Source organism: Geotrypetes seraphini, chromosome 10 (genome assembly GCF_902459505.1).
Source record: "Geotrypetes seraphini chromosome 10, aGeoSer1.1, whole genome shotgun sequence".
NCBI lineage: Eukaryota > Metazoa > Chordata > Amphibia > Gymnophiona > Dermophiidae > Geotrypetes > Geotrypetes seraphini.
In genome coordinates, this window is record NC_047093.1 from 121919566 (window position 1) to 121932533 (window position 12968).

General features: G+C 43.2%; 1 protein-coding gene across 2 annotated transcripts in view; it reads left to right on the forward strand.

The window, feature by feature from the left end:
• AP2A1 (adaptor related protein complex 2 subunit alpha 1) overlaps nucleotides 1-12968 on the forward strand; it is a 44704-nt gene that overhangs the window by 8303 nt on the left and 23433 nt on the right. For both annotated transcript variants that reach the window (XM_033961052.1, XM_033961053.1), the window contains exons 2-13: nucleotides 530-598; nucleotides 1919-2061; nucleotides 3096-3289; nucleotides 3484-3613; nucleotides 3690-3791; nucleotides 8199-8307; nucleotides 8388-8538; nucleotides 8620-8788; nucleotides 8899-9036; nucleotides 9122-9304; nucleotides 9932-10029; nucleotides 10507-10738. In XM_033961052.1, the coding sequence (XP_033816943.1) occupies nucleotides 530-598; nucleotides 1919-2061; nucleotides 3096-3289; nucleotides 3484-3613; nucleotides 3690-3791; nucleotides 8199-8307; nucleotides 8388-8538; nucleotides 8620-8788; nucleotides 8899-9036; nucleotides 9122-9304; nucleotides 9932-10029; nucleotides 10507-10738 (1718 nt within the window). The remainder of the gene's footprint in view (nucleotides 1-529; nucleotides 599-1918; nucleotides 2062-3095; nucleotides 3290-3483; nucleotides 3614-3689; nucleotides 3792-8198; nucleotides 8308-8387; nucleotides 8539-8619; nucleotides 8789-8898; nucleotides 9037-9121; nucleotides 9305-9931; nucleotides 10030-10506; nucleotides 10739-12968) is intronic.

Below are 12968 nucleotides of genomic sequence, written 5' to 3' on the forward strand. Positions count from 1 at the left end.
TCAGTTGTTCTACACCAGCGTTCTTCAATGCAAGGCTTGAGGGTCAGTGGCTGGAAACCATCCTGTGTCATTCTTGAGTGTCTATCTCAATCTCAGTTGTTCTACACCAGCGTTCTTCAATGCAAGGCTTGAGGGTCAGTGGCTGGAAACCATCCTGTGTCATTCTTGAGTGTCTATCTCAATCTCAGTTGTTCTACACCAGCGTTCTTCAATGCAAGGCTTGAGGGTCAGTGGCTGGAAACCATCCTGTGTCATTCTTTAGCGTCTATCTCAACCGCAGTCCTTCTACACAAACATTCGTCAGTGGCTGGGCCCATTCATACTCTGATTCTTCCCTCTCTCCTTAAAAAATGGCATGGGGTAGTTTCCCGATGAGGACAAATTATCAGTGGCCATAGGTTTTAAGAACATTGTTAGTGTGAAAACAACATTTCTAGGGGAAGCAGGTCTTAGTAAGTGGGGTTTGAATTTGGGAATTACAGTGGGAGGCCCCCTCAACAGCACCTGACTCTGAATCTCTTCTGTACAGGTAAAAGCAAAGAAGCTGAAATTAAAAGAATCAACAAGGAACTGGCGAACATTCGATCCAAGTTCAAAGGTAATTCCTTCAAGCCTCCTTCTTCTCGCCCAGGTCCTCTCCTCTGCTTCTCTATAGCAGCAGTACCTTAAATGCAGAAAGGAAGCAGCCATCAGGGCCACATTTTGTGTGAGATGCAACATCACACTGCCTAAACTCCCTTGCGAGCAGATGCTGTTCCCAGTTTCACGCTCTCGCCTCTGCAGCTCCTCACCATCTGTGAGTCACTGGCAAAGGAGAAGAAGCATCTCTCTGGAGGGAGTGGGAGGTGATGGATAGTGTTCAGGCGTCCTCCCTCCCGCTTCCAAGAATCCTCAGAGCTGTGTGCTTGGGAGCAGACCGTACAGTATATTTCCAAGCAAGCTGCATTAAGAGTGTTGTAACTTCGAGAGGTACTGACGTTTGAAAAAGAGTTGTTGCCCAGCATTACCGCTACATGACACATCACAGAAAAGAGGGAGGCAGGGTTTTCTTTTTTTATTCCTGAGCTTTCTTTTTTACTATTTGTTTGAAACAGAAATGGATTTGCTGAGTAAGGCTCCTTCGCTGTGCTAGATTTTAAAAGTATTAAATAAGATCCCCATTCTATAGCATTTAGGGTATCTGTGGTACACGGGTTAATAATCCAGTAGTGGATGCTGGTAAGAAAATGATGATGCTGGAAATGGTGGCAACGAGAATGTTAATAGTGGTGAATGTGGAGATGGTGGGAATGTTAGACTAGATGATAAGGGTGATGGTGGAACTACCTGTAGTGATGATGTAGTATTGGGTTGAGTTTGACGATGATGGGTATTTTGGGGGGGGAGGTGGAGCATGAAGAGGTGGGAGGTAGCAATGACAGCATTGCCTGGGGGGAAAGCTAGTAATAGGATTGGCAGAGCTTAGCAAGATTTTAAAAAGGTTTGTATAATTTCCTAAAAGAGAAGTCCATAGGCCATTATTGAGATGGACTTGAGAAAATTCACTCCTTATTCCTAGGCTAAGCAGCATTGAATCCTTTTTGCTACTCTGGGTCTAGGGTCCTGGGTTGGTCACTGTTGGAAACAGGATACTGAGCTTGTTGGACCTTCGGTCTGTCCCAGTATGGCAGCTCTTATGGATGGATGGTAGTGGAAGGAGTTTCAGGGAGGGGTGGCAATGGGATTGGTGATAGTTGGAGTGACGAGAGCGGGTGAGTGGGTAGCAATTGTTTTGGGGAGAAATGGTTGGTAGTGGGAGAGGGGAGAGTGTTCTTGGTGCTGATGACATGTCTCAACGATGAGTGTGAGTGTTGGCAGAGAATGTGTTGAAAGCACTGATAGAGTAACTAATGAAAAATGTCTCTGCTTGGGATTGCAGGTGACAAGGCTTTAGATGGTTACAGTAAGAAGAAATATGTCTGTAAACTTCTTTTCATCTTCCTGCTGGGACATGACATCGACTTTGGCCACATGGAGGCTGTCAACCTTCTGAGCTCTAACAAGTACACGGAAAAGCAGATTGTGAGTAATGAGCAAGTACACGGAAAAGCAGATTGTGAGTAATGAGCAAGTACACAGAGGAGTAGATTGGGAGTAATGAGCAAGTACACATAGGAGCAGATTGGGAGTAATGAGCAAGTACACATAGGAGCAGATTGTGAGTAATGAGCAAGTACACAGAGGAGCAGATTGTGAGTAATGAGCAAGTGCACAGAGGAGCAGATTGTGAGTAATGAGCAAGTGCACAGAGGAGCAGATTGTGAGTAATGAGCAAGTGCACATAGGAGCAGATTGGGAGTAATGAGCAAGTACACAGAGGAGCAGATTGTGAGTAATGAGCAAGTACACAGAGGAGCAGATTGTGAGTAATGAGCAAGTGCACAGAGGAGCAGATTGTGAGTAATGAGCAAGTGCACAGAGGAACAGATTGTGAGTAATGAGCAAGTGCACAGAGGAACAGATTGTGAGTAATGAGCAAGTACACGGAGGAGCAGATTGTAAATAGTAACAAGTACACAGAGGAGCAGATTGTGAGTAATGAAAAAGTACAAGGAGGAGCAGATTGTGAGTAATGAGCAAGTACATGGAGGAGCAGATTATGAATAGTAACAAGTACAGAAAGAAGCAGATTGTGAGTAATGAGCAAGTACACGGAGGAGCAGATTGTGAGTACTGAGCAAATACATGGAGGAACAGATTGTGAGTATTGAGTAATTACACGGAGGAGCACATTGTGAGTAATGAGCAAGCACACGGAGGAGCAGATTTTACCTTCTGTACTCATGTGTTTTAGTCCCGGAGACTGCCTGTATGCTAGGTCTAGAATTAGTGACTGGGGTTACCAGACAGTCTTATAAGTCAGTGTATCTGTCTCTTCACTCTGAGATTCTGAGCGTAGCATTGCAAGTGACTCATCTGACTGAATAAGTGTTGCTAGTGTGTTATGATCTTTACTGTCTTTGTATGGTTAATCTCTAAGGAATCAGGTGAATACAGAGTGGATCCTTTCTCCTTCTTGTCAGTAGCCTGTGCAAATGCTGTTTCTCTTGTTGCAGGGGTACCTCTTTATCTCGGTACTGGTGAATTCCAATAGTGAACTGATCCGTCTCATTAACAATGCCATCAAGAATGACCTGGCCAGCCGGAACCCCACCTTCATGTGTCTTTCCCTGCATTGCATCGCCAACGTGGGCAGCAGGGAGATGGCCGAGGCCTTTGCCTCTGAGATCCCCCGTATCCTTGTTGCAGGGTTAGTGTCTCTCATTCATGTCATCTACGAGTAGCATCTGTATCATTTAATACCTTTGGATTTGTCTGCTATGAAGATTCCTGTTTTTATGGGTGGGATGTGGGCACAGAGTTGGGGTTAGCGTCTTTTCCTTGGGATGGTGTTTCCGAGCGGTGCTTAGCTCTGTGTTAACTTGCTCGTTTCTCTCTCAACAGTGACACAATGGACAGCGTGAAGCAGAGCGCTGCCCTCTGTCTGCTGCGCCTCTACAAGACCTCTCCAGACCTGGTTCCCATGGGGGAGTGGACGTCCAGGGTGGTGCATCTACTCAATGATCAGCATATGGTATGGGCTGCGGTCTCTCTGAGAAACTCCTGCTCTCTCTCTCACTGCCTGAATCTACTTTTCTTCTTTCTCTCAGGGCGTGGTGACGGCAGCTGTCAGTCTCATCACCTGTCTGTGCCGGAAGAGCCCTGACGACTTTAAAACATGTGTCTCGCTGGCAGTGTCCAGGCTGAGCAGGGTAAGGGGGTCATTTTCTACAGGTCACTTAAAAGTTCAGCATGAATTTTGCATCGCCGATTGCACACCCAGCTGACATTATGAAATACTAGTGCATCCACCAGGAACAGACAAAAGTGGACTGAACTTAACAAATTTGGGAGAAAGTTCCTTTGAAGTAATTTCATTTGCTATAAAGTTTGATAGGGATCTGATTTTTCATACTTATTTTAGACACATGAATAATATATTTTTGGATTCAACTATCCGCATATTCCCTTTTTTGTTTTATAAATCTTTATTCATTTTTTTATGTTACAACAAGTGTTTCAAATAAACTCATTAGAAACTTGAATATACACACTTGATTAACTCACATATTAACATCAAATTTAACATTTCTTTAGAAAAATTAATATTATATAAAGTTATAATATTATGCAAGAAATCTAAATTTTTATAATTCTTATTGAAATATAATAATCCCACACCCCTCCCTCCCTCCCAATCAATAATCTATAAAATCAACTTTATTGTGAATTCATTCAATTATTGATAAAGTATGTAATAATCAGAAATAAAATCCCACCCCACTCCCCTCTAATCAAAAATCTTATCATCAATCCGCATATTCCCTGATATACCTCGAGAGACACAGAAGAAAAGACTTTTTGGTCTATAGACCAAGAGTTTTGACTTTGGGTGATTCATTTGTTTTAAAATTTCCTGCCAAGTGCTGTGTCTCAATAGAGGGAATTTTTTTTTTTTAACCTTAACAGTTGTTGTGGCCAGGGAAGGGGGGGTGGAGTGACCATTGGCTCAATAACAGTACCCACAGCTTAACAAATCGGCTGTTGGAATAATCTTTTTAATCTCTATTATGTCTTGATGATTTATTGATATTTTTCTTTTATTGCTGTTTTCTTAGGTCTTGGATCATGTTTATTTGTGGACTAAATAATTATGATTTAGTTTCTTAAAATCTTTTTTGTGGCCGGCCTTAGACCATCCATTTTTCTTTGCATTGGCTTGTTTAAAATGTGAAAATTTGCTCATGGAAAATACCCCAGATTGGTTATATTTGGAATGGCGACTCATGTTTCCTTTACATTTATCTCATGTTCTCAGTATCAAGATGCCTAGAGTATATAAAGAGAACAAAATATTAATGGACACATGGAAAACATTGCGTTATGTCAGTAATTTAACACCTATCCCAAGACATAAATCAACAAATCAGACTTTATGGCTAAACTCCAAGATTCAAATTGGCGGATTTAAAGTCATCTGGAAGCATTGGATGATTGCAGGTATACGGATTTTAGATGATGTTATTTCAAATGGTAAACTGCTTGATTTTTCACAGTTGCAACATAAATTCGGTCTTGATAAATCGCAAAGCTTTAGATGGTTGCAACTGAAGCAGGCCATTCAGGCGGGGTTCCCTGAATGGAGAAATCTTAATAATCAATATAGTTTGGAGTTCTTATGCTTTCAGACAGACTTCCTGGGACACCAGGTCGCTCAGTGGTATAAATTGATAGCTGGATTTATGAATAAAAAACCAAAAACTGGTCTTCGGGACATTTGGAGCATTGAGATTAAGCATCAAATTTTTGCGTCTCAATGGCCATGAATTTGGTCTTGGAGGATGACATGTACAGTGTCCGCATCTATGAGACAAACTTGGTTCTTTTTGTTACGTAGAGCATTTTGGACCCCAGTTATAGTAAATGATATAGTAAATGATAGCAGATAAAGACCTGAATGGTCCATCCAGTCTGCCCAACCTTACCCTCTCTTTAAATTTCTGATTTAATTTAAATTTTCCTTCTTAGCTCTTTCTGGGCCAGAACTCAAAGCTCTGCCCGGTACTGTGCTTAGGTTCCATCTACTGAAGTCTCCGGCCCATCTAAACCACTGTAGCCGTCGAAGCCCTCCCCAGCCCATCCTCCCCCAAATGGCCATATACAGACACAGACCGTGCAAGTCTGCCCAGTACTGGCCTTAGTACTTCAATATTTACTATTATTTTCTGATTCGAGATCCTCTGTGTTCATCCCACGCTTCTTTGAACTCGGTCACCATTTTCCTCTCCATCATCTCCCTCGGGAGCACATTCCAGGCATCCACCACCCTCTCCGTAAATAAGAATTTCCTAACATTACTCTTGAGTCTCCCACCCCTCAACCTCAAATTATGTCCTTTGGTTTTACCATTTTCCTTTCTCTGGAAAAGATTTTGTTCTACATTAATACACATTACCATAATCCATGCAGGATATTAGCAATGCATGGATCATGGTACGTAAAGCTTTCTCATGTAATAAAAAAAAAAAAGCTGACACAGTTGATATAGCATATAAAACCCCTTTTTTTTTTTTTTTTTCAATAGTGCTTAAGATGCTTACACACAAACATGCAATTTTTCCCTGCATTTATGCATGCCTGAGGTATATAAACGTAGGCTTGAATTTATATTTGTATACATGCATATTCCCTACCCACAGGTCCTTAAATCCAGTCCTTGAGGTCCACAACCCTGCCTGGTCTTCAGGATTTCCACAATGAATATGTTTGAGATCTATCTGCATGCAACAGAAGTAGTGAATGCCTGCAGATTTCATGCATATTCATTGTGGAAATCCTGAACACCAGGTTGAATTGTGGAATTCGAGGACTGGACTTGAGAACCCCTGCCCTAAAGCAAATGCACTCATCGCTCCACCCAATCACCTACATGCAGGTTACGTGAATGTACGTGCAATCATGCATGTCTACGTTTTATGCATGTGTCCTCCTTTGCAATTGTATGAGACATTTTGAAGATCGACTGTCGGCTCCGGGCGGCTTTCCCGCAGAGGAGAGAATCCTGCATTCATCGTGGGCCTCATCTGGGGCAGCCTCCTTGGAGCGGCTGGGGCACGGGCAGTGTGTCTGGGAGGGAATGCATGGATGGGAGAACATCGCAGGGGAGGAGACATAGACATCCTGGGACTGTCGGCCAAGTCTCTTCCCTGAAGAAGCCCTTTTTCTGGAAACTAAAATCTTGTTAAAATGTTTATTTTATTTTTATTTTTCCTCTAACTCTACTTTTCACTTCTCTATTACCCTCCAGGTACTTTAGTTAGATTGTGAGCCTTCGGGACAGTAAGGGAATTTTTCAAGTACCTTTCCTATTTCTAATCTTAATGTATATTTTCTGTAAACCGCTTAGAACCTAACGGATGTAGCGGTATATAAGAAATAAATTACATTACATTACATTACATTTTCACTTGAGAAACAGGCTTTACCTGTCGAAAAATCTTTATAAAATTGGTCCTGTACTGTATTACAAAAAGCTTTAAAAAGTTTCTAAAGCAATATTATAAAATCAAAGGGGGAACATCCTGAATACTTAAGGTTCTTGTTCCAGAATAGCTGACAGTTCATTTACAAAAATTGGATAGCTCTAAGTCAAATAGATGCTGGCATTGTCATCTCGAGCCAGGGACTTTAGATCATTTACTGTTGTAGTGTCCATTAATTTTGGCCTTTTGGAAATCAATATGGGGCCAAATAAATTCTTTAATGGAAAATCCTGTGGCATTGTCGTATGACACGATTTTATTTGGAATGTCAATGAGAGCAAAGAGCCAAATTTCATCTAAAAACAATAGGCTTTTATTGATTATGACAGGGTCGCCATACAACATATCACAAGTAACTGGAAAAATTGGAGTAGACTTAATTAGTTTTTGGTGGAACCCACTGTCACATTTACAGAATGGAAAGAACAATTGCTATACAAAAAGGAAATTATAATAAATTTAAGGAGATTTGGGGGCCATTGACCAAGTATTGTAATGAATAGATACCATTTTTCCAATATAAGAACATTGCAATAAGGGGATGGGTTGGGGGGGTCTGAATTTTATTAAATGTTTAGATTAATAGAAATTAATGTTTATAAATATATTTGATTATATATATTAATAGTAAGGGTGGGAGGGAAGGGATAAAACTTTATGTTTTAATGTTGAATATGATAGAAATTCAAGTGATATATTCAATTTCAATGTTAGTTAATGTTACACTTGATGTAAGATGTTAAAATGAATAAAGATTTATAAAAAAAAAAAAATAAACGTGAAAGTTTGAATAAAAATATAGATTAAAGAAACCTAAACAACTATAGCCAATAGCTGGTTGTTAATGGCAATCAGAAGACATAATTTGCAAATTATCTAAATTTACAAGCACAGGTTGCTAGAATTATAAGTCACGTGCCTGGTGCCTGGTCAGCTGATCTCCAGCGGCCAGTCCTGGATCTGTGCTTTCAAGGGAGCATGGCCAGCCATGTTCACAGCAAGTGGTGGAGATGGGTTTGGTGCCGAGCGTGCAGTCTCTCTGCTGGGAGATTAAATTCCCTTTGCATCTCGTTTCAGATCGTGTCCTCGGCCTCCACAGACCTCCAAGATTATACCTACTATTTCGTTCCTGCCCCCTGGCTCTCGGTGAAGCTGCTACGCCTGCTGCAGTGCTACCCACCCCCAGGTAACGCCCGCTTATCCATCCTCCCAGTGGTTCCCAGTAAGACCAGCGTGCCTCCTCACTTCTCCGCCTTTACTTTCCAGAGGATGCAGCGGTGAAAGGACGATTGGTGGAGTGCCTGGAAACCATCCTGAACAAGGCACAGGAGCCACCGAAATCCAAGAAAGTCCAGCACTCCAACGCAAAAAATGCCATTCTCTTTGAAGCTATTAGTCTGATCATTCACTACGACAGGTGGGTGCAGATATAGCGCAGTTTGCGTACCAGGATTCCGAGAGAGGGTAGCGCCTTCACATTTTCTCCTTCCTTCTGCAGCGAGCCCAACTTGTTGGTCCGAGCCTGCAACCAGCTGGGACAGTTCTTGCAGCATCGTGAGACCAACCTGCGCTACTTGGCTTTGGAGAGCATGTGCACCCTGGCCAGCTCAGAGTTCTCCCATGAAGCCGTGAAGACACACATCGAGACCGTCATCAATGCTCTGAAGGTGAGAGCCATACGTTTTACCATCCGTCTTGAAGGCACAATGCCCTGTTTGATGACGGGCTCCGGACCAGGCCTCTTTTGCTGACATCATGTTATCTCGTACCTTGGCAGACAGAGCGAGATGTCAGTGTGCGGCAGCGGGCGGCCGATCTTCTCTATGCGATGTGCGACCGCACCAACGCAAAGCAGATCGTGTCCGAGATGTTAAGCTACTTGGAAACTGCAGACTATTCGATCAGGGAAGAGATTGTAAGGAGCTTTGGGGTCTGATGGGGGAGGGATAATCGCTCCTGATTCTCAGTCTCCTGTCCTGAGCTGTGTTGTCTCCACGCAGGTGCTAAAGGTAGCCATACTTGCTGAAAAATACGCTGTGGATTACAGCTGGTATGTGGACACCATTCTAAACCTGATCCGCATTGCGGGCGATTACGTCAGCGAGGAGGTGTGGTACCGTGTTATCCAGATTGTTATTAACCGGGATGATGTTCAGGGATATGCAGCCAAGACTGTGTTTGAGGTAAAGCCCTTTCTAGCGCTGTCCTCGGCCACTGTAGTGGGGCTGTTCAGTGAGCGCTCATTAGGAGTGTAGGCTAAAAGCCCCTTCAAGCTTTAGACTGCTGTTTGCAAAGGTGTGGGGGGGGATGGGAGGGAGTAGAGATAGCTTGTGTACGACGGGAGCTGCCTCGCACTCATAGTTAAGTGGTTTTCAGACAGCCTAGTGTTCCTGGGTAAATAAAGTCCAAAAATTCCCTCGAGAGGACAGTTTTTAATAGGCATTTGTATGCCGGTAAACACAGGTGTGCCTGCGAGAAACTTTTCATTTTAACCTGGCGCTATCCTTCTGTTGTTTTTCTGCTCATTCAGCTCATTTAGATCCGAGTCTGGGATCTAGTGCCATTTTTACTCTGTTTCATATCTCCCCTGCTGTCATTACGTCAGGCCATTAGGTGTTGCCCTGAAGCAGTGACCAGAACTTCCTCCCCTGACTCTAGGGACTGAAGCAAGGTCCCTCTGAACCAGCAGGACAAAGATGTGATCAAACCTGTTTTATTAATAATTCATCTCGGAGTGCATTCAACTATAGCTTGTAGTGTTTGACTACCAGAATTGTAATGTATTCTTTTTCTCTTGTGTGTCTGAACAGGCTCTGCAAGCACCAGCATGCCACGAGAATATGGTGAAGGTTGGTGGCTACATCTTAGGAGAGTTTGGCAACCTTATTGCAGGGGATCCCAGGTCCAGGTAAGCAGAAAGATCTGTGTCAGACATATATCACTAATGATGCACCTCACTCCAGCCCTGCAGCACCCCCTACCATTCCAATACTGAGACTCACACACAACTCTGCCAATGCACCTCACTCGTGCCGTGCAGCACCCCTTGGCATTCCAGTACTGAGACCCTCACACATAGCTCTGCCAATGCACCTCACTCCTGCCATGCAGCACCCCTTTGTATTCCAGTACTGAGACCCTCACACACAGCTCTGCCAATGCACCTCACTCCTGCCCTGAAGCACTCTCTACTATTCCAGTACTGAGACCCTCACACACAGCTCTGCCAATGCACCTCACTCCTGCCCTGCAGCACCCCCTGCCATTTCAGTACTGACACTCTGCCAGTGCACCTAGTTTTGAGTTAACACATACAAATAGAACTTTGCTCTCACATTCTTCTGCCCCTGTGCTCTAACACTCTCTGTTCTTGGGTGTCTCCTAGTCCTCTGGTACAGTTTAATCTGCTGCATTCCAAGTTCCACCTGTGCAGCGTGTCTACCCGCGCCCTCTTGCTCTCCACCTACATCAAGTTCATCAATCTCTTTCCTGAGACTAAGTCCACCATCCAGGAAGTACTGCGTTCCGACAGCCAGATTCGTAATTCTGATGTGGAGCTGCAGCAGCGAGCTGTAGAATACCTGAAGCTCAGTTCAATTGCCAGCACCGACGTCCTGGTGAGTGTGCAGGGAAATGGAAGTGCAGGTGGGACTGCGTCACTGATGGACAGGGTGATTGGGAGGAGGAATGGAACCAAGCCACTGACTGAAGGGAAAACAAAGGGAGTGAACCAAGTCACAGATGGACAGAGAAATGTACCAGAATCTGCAGTTGAACCAATTAGGTTTGCACCCTAGTGCATATTTCATATTTTGTTGTCTACAACTAGTCCAGAAAGCATGGGTTATACCTGTCAACCAGCAGATGGAGACAGAATCCTAAGAACTGTGAGCACTGCCCTATTGGAGGAACTGTGCAGACACAGCTCAACAGTATTCTCTGTCTCCAGCAGATAGTGAACCCAGTTGGAGAACTGGTCACCAAATTGAGCTGTATTGAATGAAGAGGAATCAAGGCTCTGTACTTTGGAGGATACCTGGAGGAGTCCAGGTCCTTTCCCTGTTTTGGCAGCTGGACACCTCAGGGGTTGATTTGACCCCCTTAAAAGTAGTATATATTTGACTTATTCTTTTCCTCAGAGAGCCTCAGAGGTACAGTCAAACTTCGGTTTGCGAGTGTTTTGCAAGATGAGCAAAACATTCTCGCAAATCTTATCTCGCAAACTGAGATACCCAATAACTGGCATTGTTCCCCCGCGCGAACTGGCACACCCCCCCCCTGTGAACTGGCACCCCCCACCCGAACAACTTCAAAGTTACCCCCGTCTGGCACCGGCACACAGCCCACAGGACATGCCGATGCCGCTTGAAGTTCCTGCCTCTTGCTGGGCCTTGAGCATGCATCTGCGCATGCTCAAGGCCATCTAGTTCTCCCTCTCGCCGAGATTCTCGGGTGGATGGGCTCAAGTTTTACTACCCTCCCTCCCTCCCCAATTTGGAGTTGAATTTGGGTCGGGGATCTTTATGTGCTTTATTTTAGAAAATACTGAGCAACAGGTGGCTGAATGGTCCCTTTTATAGGGCAGGGCTCACAAGAGCTTGTACTCTGTTTCCATCTGCTGGTAGAAGAGCATAACACATCTGCTGTGGTCTGGTAGGACTCAAGAAAAAAATTAGCAGGTAAGAACAAAATTTCTCTTCCATAATGCATTAAAGTGGACTTCCTGGATCCATCTGCTCCAACAACAAAGAGGAGCAAAAAAATAACCAAGGGAGTAAAAATTAATATATCCACACAAAATAACCTCCCTCTTATACTTCTCCCTCCAAATCCACGTTTTCAGTATCCGCGGATTCGGTTATTCGCGATTTTTTTGGGGGGAAAGAAAAGAAACGCTGCATCCTGGACCTCCCCGGACCTTACCTGATGATCTAGTGGGCTTTCGGGGCAGGAGCGATCTTCCTACGCTCCTGCCCCGTGCAGATCATTCATACAAAATGGCTGCGGAGAGTTCCCATCGTAGTCTCGAGAGACTACGGGAACTCATGGCACCAGGTAAGGTCTGTGATGCCGGGGGAAGACAGGGGCTACGTCAGAGCCAGCCTAAAAGGTGAGGCCAAATAGAAACAACCACAGCGACCACAATCCTCACTGTTCGAATTGAACAACAGGATGGCAATAGGGCTTTTAAAGTCATCAATGTCAGTGCATCAAATAAATATATGTCTGGCTTTGGCTCATCTCATTGCCTCCTTATGTGATGTAGCTTGTCTATTCTGTATCATTTATCCAGAAATAAAAACTAGTTGACAGCATAAATTCTTTTTACTTATCGTTTTAATGCAGTGTCTCTAGCATGCCCCAACGGGACCCATTTCGCCCAAAAGGCTTTCTCAAGAGTTCATGGAGGACCACTATATAATACAAAAATGTTGTTTTAAAAAACTAATTACAACGTACATCACAAATACCCGTCAGACTGTGTTAAAAGCTTCTACTAATATGATATATAAACCAATCAATTTGTTGGGTTTTTTAAAATAATTCTTTATTCATTTTTAATCTTACATCAAGAGTACAAATAATAAAACATTTGATATTAAATACATCACTTGAATTTCTTTCTAATATAACATCAAATATATAAATTTATTCCCTTCCAACCCCCCCTTTCCTTTAACATTTAATCAAAAATATACATTATAAATATTATTTTTCTTTTGATTAAACCCACAGAAAACTATAAAACACCCTCCTCCCCCCATTTGAAAATATACCAATCAATTTGAATACTGTAAATTTGCTTCATATAGAGCATAAAACATTAATATATGTTTTCTATCAGTT